Source organism: Molothrus aeneus, chromosome 32 (genome assembly GCF_037042795.1).
Source record: "Molothrus aeneus isolate 106 chromosome 32, BPBGC_Maene_1.0, whole genome shotgun sequence".
Taxonomy (NCBI): domain Eukaryota; kingdom Metazoa; phylum Chordata; class Aves; order Passeriformes; family Icteridae; genus Molothrus; species Molothrus aeneus.
The window spans coordinates 1,996,737-2,013,613 of record NC_089677.1 but is presented as its reverse complement, the minus strand read 5'-3'; the positions used below and the strand labels follow the sequence as shown (position 1 = coordinate 2,013,613).

Below are 16,877 nucleotides of genomic sequence, written 5' to 3'. Positions count from 1 at the left end.
ATCGCATAACATTGTCTGCACCTCTTCAATTGACATAAAGAGATGTTTGCTGTTCCTGAGCTTCAGAGGGTGACACCACCAGCCTGACTGAGTGCCTTGGCTAAGCAGATGGAACAGGATGTAACTGATGCAGGAAAGCAATTTTTGAGAGCTGCAGTTTCTTTTGCAGGCAGGGTGAATATCTTCTTTGTTTCAATCCATTTGAGTAGTTCAGTTAAGGACTATTAAAGCTGAAAAATAAACATTAGAGAAGAAAAAGTAAGATTGCCTATTTTCCTCTGTCAATCTACAGCTAAACCCAAGTGTGAGAGGATAAGATCTGCTTTCTCTAAGATTGTCAAAGCCATGGCTACCAGAAGCCTCCAATTTAATTACCCTTCTAGGGGCAATTATTTCAGTTATTTCAGAAAATATTTTAAAATGCAAAGATACTTTTGAAATGCATCAGGCATTTTAAGATAGTTATAATGAACAATTTTAAATGACCTCAAATAAATTTTAGTTGAATGTCAGTTTTCATACAAAGACAACTTGATGCAAATCATAAATAACTAAAAATGTCAAGTACTATTCACCTTTTAGTAACAATAGAGGATAATAAATTAATTTTTAATAAAATATTTTAAACCTAAACCAGATGTATTTAATGCATATAGATATTATGCTAACTATATAGATACATTAACTCTCAAAAGAAAGAGAAAAAGGTCAGATCTGCTAATACTGACCAGCTGATTTCTGTTTATACATTCACCAAAAAAGAAAAATCCATTTCTCTTACAAAAGACAACTAAAATTTAAAAAGTGAAAAGAAGATCGAAATTATCAATATCAAATATTTCTTATTGTTTTTTTAAGGAATAGTTGAAATTGAGGATTTTCATTTTTCTGTGAAAATTAAGGATTTGCATCCAGCCATCCTTGCCTCACCTGGAACATTAAATCGACAATTTTTGATATTAAAGACAAAAATAAATAAGAACAATGCTTAGCACATTTTCTTCTTTCTTTCTTTCTTTCTTTTTTTTTAAAGTAGGAATTTATTACTCGTATTTCCCGTGGGGAAACCACACAGCTTCAAGATTTCCAAAAAAAGGTGCCTGTAATTACTTTTCTAAGCTTGTATTCATGCATCTGAATAAGTGAATTGATTGTGAATATGTTCTGCAGCTTCTAATAGGTCCTAACCATGAGGCCGATCAAAAATTTCCCAAGCACATTTATATTGTTGCAAAACCGCTGACATGTCAAAAAGCAAACTTTCAAGATAAATACGTTTGTTTTGCCAGGAATGGAAGCTGTGGGGGAAGGTTTTCAGGTCCAGTATTGGAGTTCTGAGTCTCTGCCCAGGGCACGGGAACTTCTCGTGGGGTCCCCCTGACCCGGGCAGAGCCTGCGTGCGAGTTTGGCTCTGCTCCGTAATACAGGACCGTGTGTGGGGCTCGATGGCTTCTTTTCTTTCCTCCAGAACGCTTCCCAGAGCTCTCTGTTTCATCCTGACCTGGAAGAGATGTAGAAAGTACAATTATTCTGTCCATAATGGATATTTTCTAGCTTGGGATTTTCAGACTGCTGTTTGATCAGCAGTAAGTCACCATGTGTACCCAACCCAGATGTAACTCCACTAATCGTTGCTCGATATCCAGCACGCTTTCTTGCCTAGCAGGCGATACGGGAACGTGCGAGCAGGAATTAAATTTATTCTTGTAAGGATTTGAAATTTTTTCATTTGAGAATCGCTCTGCAGTTGTGCAGTAAAGCCCTTTACATGTAATTTGCCTCTCCTCAATGCATGCGTTTAACTCTCTTGCTCTCTACTCATAATATCATAGGAGTGCAATATTATATATTTATGATTCTACGATGGCCTGATTTCGAAGCCGAGGGAAACTGTGAGTGCTTGGTGCCTCTGAGAAATACACCAGGAGCTGTCAGGGAAGGGACCTTTCCTCGGCCACCCTCGTGTCCCCCCTGCCAGGACCGGACCTCCGGAGTCCCCTCGGCGCCCTTCTCGCCCACCACCATCTGCGCTGCCGAAGGGACGGGCAGCGGCTCTCTTGGCCGCGGGGCGCTGCCCGGAGAGCCCCCCGCAGCCCCGGTGCCAAACTTCCCTCTGACCGCCGCGGGAATGAGGGGGACCAGAGGCACCCCCACCCCCAAAGGCCGGCGCGGAGCGTCCGGCCCGCCGGCCGCACGCACACGCTCCCCGAGGACGCCGTGCCCCGGGCCGCGCAGCCTCCCCTCCCGCCGGAGGCGGCCCCGCGCCGCCCCCGCTGACCCGCGCCCGCGGCGGGAGGGGACAGCCCGCGCTCACGGCAGCGCAGCCCGGCCGCGGGCACCGAGCTCCGGGGCCATGCAGCGCCGCGGCCCCGGCGCATCAGCGCACCGGCCGGGCGGGGAGGAGGCAGGGCCGGCAGTGGGGGATTCCTGGCCCCCCAAAGGAGGTGGGGGAGGCGGGGGAGGGGAGGCGGGGGGGAGGGGAGGCTGAGCTCCCGGAGAAGGAGACGATCGCTCGCACAAAATCCGGCGTCCTCAAGCCAGCCCCGGCGGGCAGGGTACGTATCTGGGGAGTCCCTCCGCCCCGCTGCCCCGGCAGGGATGAGGGTCGGGGCTGGGGTCCGGGCGGCCGCCCCGGGCGGGAGAATCGCGCGCAGGGCCCGTTCCCGATGCGGGATCGGTGGAAGGCGGTGAGGTTCGACCGCCTCCCCCGGCTGGGGACCGAGGAGACGGGGGGGGGGGGGGGGATGGGTCCGCCTGTGTTGCCGTGCGAGGGTCTGAAGCCCCCCCAGCCGCACCCCCCACCTACCCACCCCCAAGCGCGTCAGGGTTTTGCTTCTCCCAACCAAGCTTCCCCTTGGCTTCTTAAGAAAAAAAAAAAAAATATACACACACACACACACACACACACACACACACACAAATATATATACACATAATATCTATGCCCCAAAGCCAGAGAGAGTGAGGCAGGCGGGGGGGGGGGAGCGAGGGGGGGAAGGGCTTTTCTGAGGATCGGGAGAGAGGCGGAGGGAGAGGCGCCGGGAGCTTCGCAGCATCCCGTGCCCCGGCCCCGTGGCGCTGCTGCCGCCGGCCGTGCGGAGCGGCTGCGAAGCAAGGTAAGGGCTGGCACCGCGCTCCGGGGACCCTGCCTGTCCCTGCGGGGCTGCTCTCCCCGGCCGTGCGAGCGCTCGTTGGCGAGGGCAGAGCGGCCGCTGCCCCGCCGTGCCCCGCCGCCGCCCAGCCGCGAAGTTACTTTGTTCGCAGAGTTGCCGCGGAGGCCGGGCCGGGAGCCCCGGGCGCCCCGGCCGCTTGTCCCTCGCATCCCCCCGCCGTGCTCAGCGTCACCGGCCAGCACCGCCAAGGAAGCCCCCGTGGAAAAGCCGTGCGCGCCTTCCCCGATAGTCTCCTCGCACAGCCGGGGGAAGGGGTGATGGAAGAGGAAGAGCTTCCCTTTGTCGTAGGAGAGGATTGAGTGACCTCCAAAGTTTTGTTCCGGGAGGAAACCGCTCGAATAAGTTTGGTAGGATTCATGCCGATTTGCATGTGATTTATTGCGCTGTTATTTGGTATCTAGCACGCTTAAAGCAGTATAGCAGACTAAAAAAAAAAAAAAAAAGGATAAAAGGTTGAGGACATTTAGATAGAAATTTCAGTTCTTTTCTTTGCTTTCTTAGGATTAGCGTTTTCTATCTCGCACTTTCATATGGGTAGTGTGGAATGCATTTATAAATGGGTGTGCTTGTCCGTGGGTAACACTGAGGGTACAGATGGGAAACGTGAAGAAACTGGGCAGATTTTAAATGCTTCATTCTCTTTGGCAGAAGATCAATAGTTGAAGATTCCTGCTTGCACAGTCTGTACCTTAACAGTATTATCATTGAGAGATCTGCTGTTAATGTATGGTATTGATAGCCATTGCAACGTCAGTTTAATGAATTTTATGGTTAATTTAGACTAATGTAAAGGAGCTCCGGATATTCTGGATAAATTGATAACTAGGCAGGATTATTAAACTTTGCAATTAGCTTGTGATGAAGTGAACTCTCACTTTTTCTAAGGCAGATATTCAAAATGCAAGGCTATATTTTAAAAGTGTATATCTGAAATCTGACTACCAAAAAATCATGCATCTTTAGAGAAGACCAGTTATGGAGTCATTGAAAAAGGGCAATCTGTGTTGCACCTATTTGTAATTAACAGTTTCGTAATGACAGACATTGTAAATTCTCTGGTAGTGTACTACAAAAATAGGGGGGTTACTGATTTCTATTTATATATAGATTTTTTTGAAATTATTAAATGTAGTAGTTTTCCCTTGTATCATATATATGTGAAATGATTAATATTAGTTACTACCCATAAAATTTCAATGGTATGTTTAAACAGCTTTGGCTTGGCTCTTGGGGTTTGTTTCATTGTCTCAATCTATCCGAGACATAACACATCTTTAAAATTTCTTGCTTGTACACTATCCCCTCTAACTCCTTTCTTCTCTTCCTGATCTCCTGTGGTATAATTCACAGCAAAGTAACTGCAGAGAATACCTGTATATGTTCGTGTGAAGTAAAGTGCCCATTTTAAAGATACACAAATGTTCTTGGTGGACAGGAGCCATCCCCTCATGCCCTGTATGAAAACCTTCTGGGCTGCTATTAACAAGAGACTTGCTTTGGTGTTAGTTTGTGATGCCAAACAAACAGTAGAGAATGCAAAGATAAAGCTGGTGCTCTGATCTTTGTTTAAACAGGTCATGGTTTTTATTTAATGCTGCATGCTCATTATGGGAACTGTCAGCAGGAATGTAAAGCAGACTGGAGTTCTGATCTGGCATACATTCATAGATGACTCTGACATTGATGTTTCTGCTTCTTCACTTAATGATTCATAGAATATAGTGTAGTTTGTGGTCATATTTATTTAATTGAATGTACTATACGAAATCAGAACAAAAGATTAATGTCCTGCTAGGAACCAAACATGTTCAGATCTGCTGCCTCAGGTGCAGTCCTCTTGACCTGAAGAGTTACACTGAAGTGGACTTTTCTATTTAGTAGAACAAGTAAAATTGTATAAAGAGATCATTGGTTTTTAAGTCAGCTTGAGTTCTGCCACTGAATTACAAGGAAGGGGACTCAAATCCCCTGAAACCAGGTAACTGCTTAGTCAATTACCCAGTCAGTTTCTTTTTTTCAGACATATGGAAACAATATCAAATAGTAATTAGAAAGTGCATTCATAATTGAGAATTTTAATGCTTTTCATCCACAAGAACAGTTTTCATCTCAGTTGGTTAATAAACATAATACAAATAATTCAGTGCAGTCCATTTGATCCTTGCTGAATTTTGTTTTGAAGAATTCATACAGGATGTGCAAGGTAAGCTGAAGGAAAAGCCTTTTCACACGTTCAGTTACATGAAGGAATATTAGAATATTGCAACATACAGTATGAGCTTTCAAAATAAGACTCCGTGTAGCCCTGGAAACTTTAATTTGGGTGTTCTGGATCATACATCGGTTTGGGTTCTGTCATCATTTTCCATATGTCTATTTCATCTGTCTGAGAGGAAAGTTTCTAATTATTATTTCTAACTTAAAACCTTCATTTTAAATCCTGGCTATTCTAGGTTATTTTTTAAGATATAAGCAAAGTTGGTTAATGTAAGACAGTTCTTTAAGGTCGCTGGATTGTTATCCTTTTACTTCCCATTAGAAAATCATCTTTTCAATCAATGTAATTACAAATAAAATAGCATGAGAATGTGATGCTCAGGCAAGGTTGCAGAGTGACAGCCCCTGATCAGATCCACTGCAAAAAGTGGTAGAGCTGTTGCAGTACTGGCTGTTTCCCTGCTTCTGCAGTAGCCACCTCTGGAGTCAAAGCAGTTCATTCCTGGGTGCTGCTCACTGCTTGACCTCATTGTTGAGACTGTCAACAAGTGTGGCAGTTTTGCCATGCTTTGACAATGCAGTGGGAATTGTATTAGGATCAACAATTAGCCATCGTGGTATATATGAGGCAACTTTCAGTCATAACTGACTTGGAATTCATTATAGTAACCTAAACACAAAATGCTTATCATCTTCCATTCAGTCACAATTTAAAATGCTATGATTTACTATGGGAGTAAAGGTTGAGTTCATAATATCATTTAAATATGCTGTATTCTGTGTCAGATTAATATCAGTGCAGTAAGGGCTCGTCTTTACTGAGTGAGAGGTGCAATGCAGAAATACATTTCAACTGCAAGCATTAGCTCTCGCTTGTTACATATGTCTAATTTGTACATTTCTGCTAAAACCAAGAGTGTATCACTTTTCTTTGCAAGCTTACTTTTTATGTGGTGTGTCCTCTTCACCTTTTAAATTGAATTCCTCTGTCACGCAGTCAGCCCAGCTTCCCTTACGGCATCTAGGGTCTTGTCACTGAACCAAAGACTGAAGCCAGCAGAGCAGCTGAACAAGTGGCATATGAAGGAGGAGATGGTGACTGATATTTTTGATTGTTTTTTCCATGTTTTCCTAATTGGCTGTTTTGCACAAGCCTCCTTTTTTGCCTGCTCTCAGAATTGCATCACTGCGCTTGATGCGCTGTGGAACTCCAGCACCCTGCACACCACTTGATTCCTTATCACCTTTTCCCTTGTCTCACCGACTCTTATCAAATCCCATCTTCTTCCCACTTCTGTCTTTTGTGATGCTAATCTTGCATTATTTTTTCCTAAAAGAAAATGGAAGGAACAGAGTGTGCTGCCATTGCACTGATAATTCCTGTGCTACATTGTTTTTCTCCCATATCCTTTGTTGAGTTTCTGGAGGCTGTAATCTGGGGCAGAGACTGTTTTACTGTAGGGCTGTATCATCATTTGCTGCTGGATTTCACCTGGTCTGTGGACACTCGTAATATATTCATAAAAGGATTATTTTGGCTTTGTGGACAGCCTTTCTTCTGGTTCTTTGGTAGAAAAGCAAAACATTTCAATTTGGAGGTTTTCTATACTGTATTGCTGTTCTGAGTTTTGTCCCTCAACACTGTGTCCCTAATACGAGAGGATTTTGGTAAGACACCTTGCCTAATGTAGTAGGGATGGGGTAGATTAAAGTTTAGCTACTGACAGAGATTAACTGGCTTGTACCTTCAACAAGAATGACAATAAATGTCAATTTCAACACATATTAGTAGAAACCTCAGGTTTGTCAACATCAAAAAAAATGTCCAGATTTCACCATGTTGATCAAATAAAACAGAAGGGAAAAGAAACAAAAACGTGCAGTGAGTTCGTTTCAGAATTTGGTTATTTTCCTCCCAGATATTTTTACATTTTGATCTCTGTTTACTTTCCATCTCTAAACTGTGTAGTTTTATTTTAGCATTTTTTTAGTGTCCCATGAAAATCTTTTCACCAGTGCAGCTAAAATTTTTCAAGTGAGTGTTTGAAGCAGCCAGTGAATCAGCTGATGGGCCGTGCACAGTTCAGGGGCAGCCTTTCTTTTATCTCACATGGACCACGTAGGGGGGCTCTTTGTGGACATGACTTCAGGGTAGGAGTGGTTGTTGACTGTTTTTTCCTTACATCAGTCCTAGAGGCAATACCTGGAAAAATAAAGGTAACAATCCCAGTGACTCCCTGCCTGGACATGAATCAGATGACATGAAGGGTTTCAGTGGGATTGATGAGGGAGAAGTGGAAACAGCAGAAATAATATGACAGCATAGTAAATTTTCAAAGTTTTGTGTATAAGAGAAAAAAATGTAGCTGTGAAGGATTTGTATGTTTAATTTTATAATTTATCTCCAGGTCTTAGTAGAAAAAGAGACACTGATGCCAGAAGTAGTATCACTATAAATATATTTGCATGTGAGCTGTGTTCTACATCCCACCTTTGACATATGTGCTGGCACTTTTGTCATTTCATTCATCTTGAACTACAGGGATGCATAGGCCACTTCTTTTTTGTGCTCTTGTCCTTTCAAGAGTTGTTAGCATCAGATTTCTTTCTGAAATCAGATGAGAATATTGGCAGTAGAAATGAATCCATAGCCAAGCGGGGCTGCTGCACGAAAAAGGAAGAGCCTGTCAATTTATTACACACAAATTCCACTGAAAGCAATTTGGATAAAGTGAGTGTCGCAGGCAAGTGGCTTTCACCCAGCAGGGCTTGTACTAGGCTAGGAAATGAGGATGTGGCCAATTGTCACATAAGAGTAAAGAAAAAGAACATTCTTCAATTTAAAATTAAACCAAACTGTGTCTTAAATATGTTTCAGTACTTAGTCTTCTTCTCAGTAAATAATATCTTGAAAGATTCAGGAGTAGATGACATGCCCAAATTGCAAACTGAAATGTAGAATCAAACACCCACAACCCTAATTTATTTCTGTTGGAATGTCCATTTTTTGTAATTTCCCGCATAACTTGTATTTTTAGCTACTTTCCTTTAGAATGAGTATTCTCATTTGGGGAATTCTAATTTTTTCCTGAATGAATATATACACACGGTTTACAGTAACATAGCAGAATATATATTATTGCCAGAGACTAAGGCAAAAGTGAGAAATTATTTTTGTGGCTCTTAGATATTTATTTAAAATTTCCTTCCCTAGAGGTAATTACTTACAAAGATTATCTACTCTGCAGGTATTTTTAGATAACTAAAGGTAGTATTGAGTGAAAATATTATATTTTTCAGGAAAAACATTTGATTTTACTTTAAAAAAGTATCCATTTAAATATTTCATTGAAATATTACAATGTTTTTATACATTCAGGCACTGTCGTATGTAGGATTACAATAATGCGTTTAGCCTCAACAAATATTCAGTCTATTTGTAAATCTTAGAGCACTCCAGTATCTAAAATATATTGAATATAAGGTAAAGCAGAATTTTAAGGTGGAAACAAAGCAATATTATTAGGTTTTGTTGATTTTTCAAATTGAATAAATGAACAGTTTATTTGTACGGATGAGAAATTGATTCAGAAAATGATACTGCTAATGAGCCAGAATAAAACTACATTTTCATAAATAGAATATTCATTTACTGTATAGTTTTGGGAACTAAGTAGGGAAATGAGAAAAAGTAATTAAAAATCATATGATCATTCAAAATAAGACTGACAAAGAAGGTTTCTAAGTGGTAACTGCTTTAAACAAATACAGATTTGGATTTCTTAGGTAAATGTGCCATTTTTGTATTTTCTGAACTCAGTGTCTGTATCTTTTCCTGGATGCCTTGTCAGAACTTTGGTGTGCTGTAGGTACAGTATATTTTTGGATATAAACTTCATAGAAGTGGATGTTACCACATAGTCCCAAAACCCAAATAATTTATCTCATTTTGTACTTGCTGTCTCCATATAATCTTTTTATTACAGTTGAAGCTCACAAGTATGTTCGTGTTTTTTATAAAGAAAATAATGAGAGAAATGTGCAATATTTATGTTCTAGAGCAAAGGAAGTAACTAATTTGTAGAAAAAAAAATCCAGTCAAGAGTTTTCTCATACTGTATGTGACAGGTCATTATAACCTGCAAAGGAGAGCAATGATGTGTGTTTTAGAATGGTGAGAAATAACCTGGGGGATTTAGTTGCCTTTATTTTTTCCTAATGCAGGTTAAGGTGGTTGGAATTATAGAGAAATAAGAGGTCTGTCAAAGTCACTGTTGTTTTTTTTTCCATGTTAGAAACCAGATTGCTCAGTGCCCTGCAGATCTGCAGTTAACAAATATGTGAGATATATGATGAGGCACTGAAGTATTCATTGATATGTGAAATATGAGATTCTAAACAGAAGAGGACAAAAAGAGTAGGGTTTTGAGGCTTACAGGTAATTCAGAATTACGTTCACCTGGTTTTGCTTATATGGGTGGAAATAGCTATGACTTCCAGGGAAAAGATGGAGTCACAGAACTGAGTGTTATTTGATTGATATCAAATTTAGATTTGCTGGCACAGGAATGTTTTCACCTCAGATGTTTTCTAAAAACGCCTAGAAGTGCATTTTAGTTTTGTTTATTTTTTTAAATGCAATGGGAAATGTTCCTATCTCAAACAAATCCTATTAATTTAGGAAGCCTAATGATTCCATCAGTAGAAGTGTGTGTGATCAAACTTAAAATCCTCAAGTGTCTCCATGACATTTGACTGTGCTTCCTTCCCTTTAAAGTCCTCATCTGTCAGGTGAGAACACCAGGCTGCCAAGGGGAGGCCCAGTGGTTTTGCTTTCCCAGGACCTGCATGCTGTTTCAGAAGATGAAGAGGAGGAAGAGGAAGGTGTATCTCTCTGGGAAGATTTCAACAGCAGTGTGATTTCCCTGGGTCGTCCTTTCCCACAGAAGAATGCCTTTTTAGGATTATTTCAATATTCATTTTCCAGTGGCAGAACTGAAGATAGCAGACTGATTCCATTGATTGGCCTCTATCTGAACTGTGTGAAATGGGTATTTTAGCAAAAATCCTTAGTATTTTCAGCCTATTTCTCAGAGTAAGTGGTTGCTTTTCTAGTCTCGGTATGTTCACTTACTGGTGGTCAGTTTGTAACAAGCATTTTCCGGAGTTAAAGCAAAAGCAGGAATTTGTGATGGTGAAGCTGGTTATTGCAAAAATTTTGCTTTGACATTTGTAGTGATTTTGGAGGTTTAAATAAAGGGTCTACTTCCTCATGTAAGGGGTGATCTGACAGTTTATGAGGGGCACTGTAGTATAGGGAAGACCTGGGCGCTTGTAAAAGCTCTTGAAAGAGTTTCTGCTTAGCAGTGTCCAAGATTTGCATGAGAAGAAAGTGTGTCACCATGTAGTCTATCACAAACTCATCCTCCTCTTTAAGGTGCTTTACTGCTCTTGTCTTACTGGCTTTCCCTGAAAAAAATACAGCTTTGATGTTTCATAGCTGCATGGAAATGCCTCCTTGTTTTTTTTGTTTTTTTTTTTTGATACTACATTTTGTTCTTTCATTGCCTCCCCAAACATCAGCTTGAGAGGCTGGCTGAGCAAAATGAACATGTTTTCTTTAGCTGCCTCTTTGCCCCTGACCTTGGTACTGCCTAGAGTCCCAGCATTCTCTTCTCTCTTTGTCTCACTGGTGGTGGAAAATCTGGCAACTACCCCTGTTCAGCTTCTTGCTGTGATGTGCTACAGTCACATTGTGCTTCTTGACCTTCAGATGTTTGCAACTTAGCAAAGTTCAGTCCTCAACAGAGAACACCTTTATAGTTTTCTCCCAATTACTGACTTTTAAAAATTATTATTAAAATTATCATAATCAATATTTTATCTTGGTTTCTATTTATTATTTCAGTGACATCTGCTTGATCCATGTAGCTTCAATTCTGGATTCACATTTTGTGCTGCAGGAATTATTTTCAAGAAGTGTCAGTGGTGTTTTTAGACTTGAGACAAAGGGTGGATGATGGAGAGAACAGTGGGGCAGTGGAGTGAGATTTGGGAAGAGACAGTGGTCATGAGAGTGAACCTAGAATAAAGCAAAATATGTGAGTGGAGAAGTGAGATCAAAATAAAACATTGGCTTGAAATGAAAAAAAAGATAAATAGGATGTATAAAAAGGCTGGGAAGTTCATGTAGATGGGGAAATATTTATGCTGGTGAGATATAACACCAGAAATTTCAGGCTGAAAAAGTAAAAAAAAAAATAAAATCTTAATACAAAGATTTATTTGAGGATCTCATAAAGTACTTAAATATATCTGGATAGTCCTAGCTGCCTAGTCCAGTAATTCTTTAGGAGAGGTGTTTCAATCCTCACAGTTTATGTCCTGATGTGAAGCCTTCTGAAGGCTGGAGCAGTGTCCATTGCACACAGTGGACTTTGGGGCCCATTTGAACACATGCTGGAGAAAACAGCAGGAAATTATTGTACAGAGAACATTCCTGCCTTCTGTAAGAAGATGGCTTAGCTGATTTAATAGCTTTTTCTCAGTCTGTGATTCCAACAGCCAGGTTTGTGGTATTTATTTTAGTATTCATGTTCTTGCAGTCCTTTTTACATTTCTCTGTTTTTCCCTGGCAGACATCCCGCAGCTCCATAAGTCTGGGGGAAGAGGATGGTTAGCATGTTGTTGCTGTGGGGATTTAAGTCTTAACTCTCTGTGTTGTTAATGCTGGGCATATAATTTTAAAACTTGCATGCTGCAGAAGCCGATAATTATTTCCCTGCAGCATTTTATACTGTGGTTTGGGAAAGCAATACATTTCAGAATATTAAAAGAAAGGAAAAGTTACAATTTGGGGAACTATTGGAAATGGAAAGAGAAAGAGGGGAGTAATGGGTGTCAGTCTGGTTATCAGTCAAGCTGGAAGGAGACAGCTTGTTCTGTCGAACACCAAGAATGTCAGTAGTCAGCCAATCACTTATGCAGGAAGAAAACCATAGACTGAAAGGTAAGGTTCAAAGACATCTGTGTATGTATCTGAAATGAGCTTGAAATCAGCTTGATACTGAATTATCAGCTTGATACTGAATTATGCTTACTGATCCTGTGTGTTACATAGATGATTTCTGTTTAGCACAGGGCATTCAGGGCATTTCAGTGACTGCTGTTCTTTTTTTTTCTTTTTTTTTTTTAGACCTTTCCTTTCCTTTCCTTTCCTTTCCTTTCCTTTCCTTTCCTTTCCTTTCCTTTCCTTTCCTTTCCTTTCCTTTCCTTTCCTTTCCTTTCCTTTCCTTTCCTTTCCTTTCCTTTCCTTTCCTTTCCTTTCCTTTCCTTTCCTTTCCTTTCCCTTTCCTTTCCTTTCCTTTCCTTTCCTTTCCTTTCCTTTCCTTTCCTTTCCTTTCCTTTCCTTTCCTTTCCTTTCCTTTCCTTTCCTTTCCTTTCCTTTCCTTTCCTTTCCTTTCCTTTCCTTTCCTTTCCTTTCCTTTCCTTTCCTTTCCTTTCCTTTCCTTTCCTTTTTCTCCTCCTCTCCTCTCCTCTCCTCTCCTCTCCTCTCCTCTCCTCTCCTCTCCTCTCCTCTCCTCTCCTCTCCTCTCCTCTCCTCTCCTCTCCTCTCCTCTCCTCTCCTCTCCTCTCCTCTCCTCTCCTCTCCTCTCCTCTCCTCTCCTCTCCTCTCCTCTCCTCTCCTCTCCTCTCCTCTCCTCTCCTCTCCTCTCCTCTCCTCTCCTCTCCTCTCCTCTCCTCTCCTCTCCTCTCCTCTCCTCTCCTCTCCTCTCCTCTCCTCTCCTTCCTCTTCCTAGATCTTCCTTCCCTTTCCATCTTGTTTTTATGTTTTTTATGTGTCCAGGGTTGGCACTGAGTGACTGTCACTGAGCAGAAGACTCAATATACTGTTGCATTTTTTCCCTCCTTTTTTTTTTTTCTTTTTCTTTCTTTTTTTTTTTTTAATCAAAGGAAAGAGGTTGTCTTCCCATTTTTAACCTGTATATAGGATGAACTTTTTGCTGGATGTTTGCTGCCATTCTCTCAGGCTGGCCAAATGGTGTGTGGTTCACTCGCTCTCCCGTGGGCAAGGGTGGATTCCCTGTTTAAAAGAGCTCTTCAGCAGTAAGGGTGTGTCGAGTTGGTGTACTGGATGTGTTTCTGTTCCCAAACAAATTTGTCTTTTGAGTTAAATTGTGTTGGTACGTGCCATTCCACCAACCCAGAAAGAGGAGGAGAGCCAAAGGGTGGATATTGGGGTACATGCAGGTTTATCTGCTGTTTCTGCAGCAGGCTTGACATCTGACTTGTGACAAGCTGTAAAGGACAGAAGCCAAAGAGGAGACTGACAGAAGCTGTTTCCTCAGCTGCTGTGAGCTCCTGAGAGCTTCCCAAGGCTAAAGGGAGATTCTAGGTCCCTAAGGCAGTGCCTTAACTTCTTTGAAACCCTGGTTCAGTTGTGTGTAAAGTGGGCACAATCCCCAAATTGTAAAAAAAAGGCTGTGTTTTTCAGGTAGTTTGAAATCCTTATATGGAGGTGTGGAATCATAAATTATTTCTCTTAATGGAGAATATTTCTAGAGGTCACCAGTTCTAATAGTTTCTTTCAAACAGAAGTAGGTTCACTTAGAACAGTTTGCCCCCTATAAAATCTCTGACCTTGACTATTCAAACTTCTTTACAAATGCATCATTTAATACAGGAAGCTCCTTAGGGAAGGTTCTTCACATCTGCTGTCATAATTTCTTATTTCCTAAATGCAGCAATTTGTACTTGATTATTCTTACAAGGATCGTGCCTCCCTTCCCTCCCCCTGCTCTGGCACATTCCTTTGTGCTGCTGCTTCTTCTGCAGCCTGAACTCAGCATCTGAGAGTGTTTGAAATCCCAAATTTTCTTTGTTGTTATTCTAGCATTTCCTTACCACTCCGTTCTAGGGGAGGGCATGTAGGAATCTGCTCCTTTATTCTGAGGCTGTTTTGCTGTGGCTTGTTAGTGACAGCAAGTTGTCATCATCTTACAGCCATTCAGCCAATAACAAAAACCAAGCTGAATCTTTCATTTTGGCTTCCTGAGAACAAGATTTTCCCAAACAAAAATACTCTGCCACTTCTTGGAGCACTTAACATCTGCAGTAGTTAAGCAGAGGGCTGCAGCCCAGATTTTTAAAGATGCTTAAGTGCTTTACTTCCACTAAACTGAATTGGACCTAAGTACTTATAAATAGGTTTAAAAATCAGAGTGACTGTGAAGGCCTCCCTCATCCATCACTCGGCAGTGGTCCCTTCAGAATGGCAGAAAGGCACATCAGCATGGTCACAGAAAATACTTCTAGTCCTGCTCTCCAAAACTCTGCATATTAAGTGAATTGTTGCATTCTAGCATGAATTTCCATGAAATAAGTATTTGAATCAGATTGCTTGTATTCCCTAGAAGAAAAGAGCCCCTGGTTGCATGGAAGTCAATGTTTAAGTCAGACAACTTTTAAAAAGGATGCAAAGTTATAGTGTAAAAATACCCACCTTTTTAGCTTATAATCCATTTTTTATTAAAACTGGGAAATAGGAGTAAAATTCGCATTTAAATTATTTTCTGCTGTTTCTAGGGGATACTCTTTGCATTCCAGTTAGTTTCACATTGTTCTTCCCCTACCCATTTTTGGTACTGCTGTTCTAGACTTGCATAACCTTCGGGGAAAAAATTATTCCCAAACATAAAACCTGTAGGGATTTTACATTTTTTAAATATTTAGTAACTTTTAACTGTGTGTTAGCCTTGGAATCATTCTGTTTTCCTGTGAATTCAGAATGCTGGGCTATTACTGACTGTAAATTATTTGAAGAGGGGAGCCCTTCATATATATGTCCTTCATTCAAGGAGTTGTGTGTTCCTCAAGGAGTTCCATCAGTGATGCTATAAAACTAGGATCGAGTGCACAGAAAGCCATTCACTCTTCTGTTGATGTAGAGAACAGGCACTTGCAATGCTTCTTTCTAATGTCACAGACTTTGAGAAAATATAGTTTAACTGGTTCCTGTTCAATTTACTTGCATTTGAGTGCTCTATAGTCATGTATTCCATTTCAGGTTTGGTGGGGGTTTTCTGAGGGAGGATGGGGAATAAAACTTAATCATTCTATTTAAAAAAAGAAGAATGTAAACGATTGTGTTGCAAAAACATTGTGATTTGATGTGGCTTGGTCTTATCTTTTGGGTTTGGATTGAAAGTCTGAAATACTTGAGCTATGTTCTTGTTATAAAAGAATGAGCCAATTTGATTAATATGGAGAATTTATTCCATAATTAAAATACAATCGTAAAAAGGCCACAAGCAAAGATCAGATTGGTGCTGAACCAGGCTAACAGCGTCGAGTGCGACAGGGTGACTACTATGGCTCCTCTCCTCTGTGCATCACGGAGAGACAGCTCTCACAAAGTCGTTTTTATACATTTCTAAGTGTAGAAAGTTTACTTGCACTCCGTGCTTCCCACCCCTAGTAAAGCACGTTCACCAGGTTGCTGACTAGAGAACTTTGTGTACTTTGAGCAGTCTGTCTCCGTCCCTCGCCTTCCCCTCCCGTTCCACAAAGCACTTGTGAGCAGAGGAAGTGCCCGACAGTCACGCTGCGTGTCTCCCTGTGCCGCAGGTGTTTGGAAGGGCAGCGTGCTGGCCGGGCCGGGGGCTGCCATGGTGCTGGCCCCCGCAGCAGGGAGATAGCAGAGATGGCGGCCTGAGGGCGCCGGCCCCGCGCGCAGACATGGCCTTCGCCCAGTCCCACATCATGGCAGCCAGGAGGCACCAGCACAGCCGGCTCATCATCGAGGTGGATGAGTACAGCTCCAACCCCACACAGGCTTTCACGTTCTACAACATTAACCAGGGACGCTTCCAGCCCCCGCATGTGCAAATGTAAGTATTATAGTGCTGTTATTGCTCCGGCACAGCCTTCGGAATGGTTATTGCCTTGTCGATGTGGTATTCCATGGACCAGTCACAAAGAATTCAAGGAACGCTGTTTTGCTGCCTTTCTAATAATATTTACTATAATGACAAGAAATCAGTCCATTTGAAAAGTACTTTGTTAAAAGATGGGAGAAAGATTTCCTCACTGGTGTAAGTGTAATACATAGTACTTAGGTATTGAAAAGAGAAATAAAAAACAAGTGGTGGCAATAAAACACGAGATGATACAAGGATGATACTTTCTGCAATCTCAATAACTAATGTTTGTTTGCTTTGTGCACTTGCATATTAATGTACATGGTTGCTGAACATACCAAGCCTGGATCTGTACAGCACACATTCTGTTTGGTTAGTTATATTAAAGCTGCATACAAGGGAAAAATCATATAAATACATAAAATACTGTGGGCACCCATCCGAAAACTTACTTTCCAAAAGTGCCAAGTGCTTAAAGAGTAATTAAAATAATGTGTTTGTTTCTGACTTCTTATATAATGACAACATCAGTAAAATTAACTGCTCTAGATGATTTACTTGTAATGTA

The 16,877-nt window shown here is 41.5% G+C and overlaps 1 protein-coding gene across 3 annotated transcripts in view; it reads left to right on the top strand.

Moving 5' to 3' along the window:
• The first annotated feature begins 2,464 nt into the window (after positions 1-2,464).
• The window catches only part of MPPED1 (metallophosphoesterase domain containing 1), a 64,613-nt gene continuing 50,200 nt past the window's right edge, over positions 2,465-16,877 (top strand). The window contains exons 1-2 of one of the 3 annotated variants that reach the window (XM_066568422.1): positions 2,465-2,555; positions 16,017-16,279. In XM_066568422.1, coding sequence (XP_066424519.1) covers positions 16,128-16,279 — 152 coding nt within the window. In that variant the 5' untranslated portion in view covers positions 2,465-2,555; positions 16,017-16,127. Of the gene's footprint in view, positions 2,556-3,047; positions 3,117-3,223; positions 3,521-16,016; positions 16,280-16,877 lie in introns of those variants that run through there. The other 2 variants (XM_066568423.1, XM_066568421.1) reach the window with 2 other exon arrangements.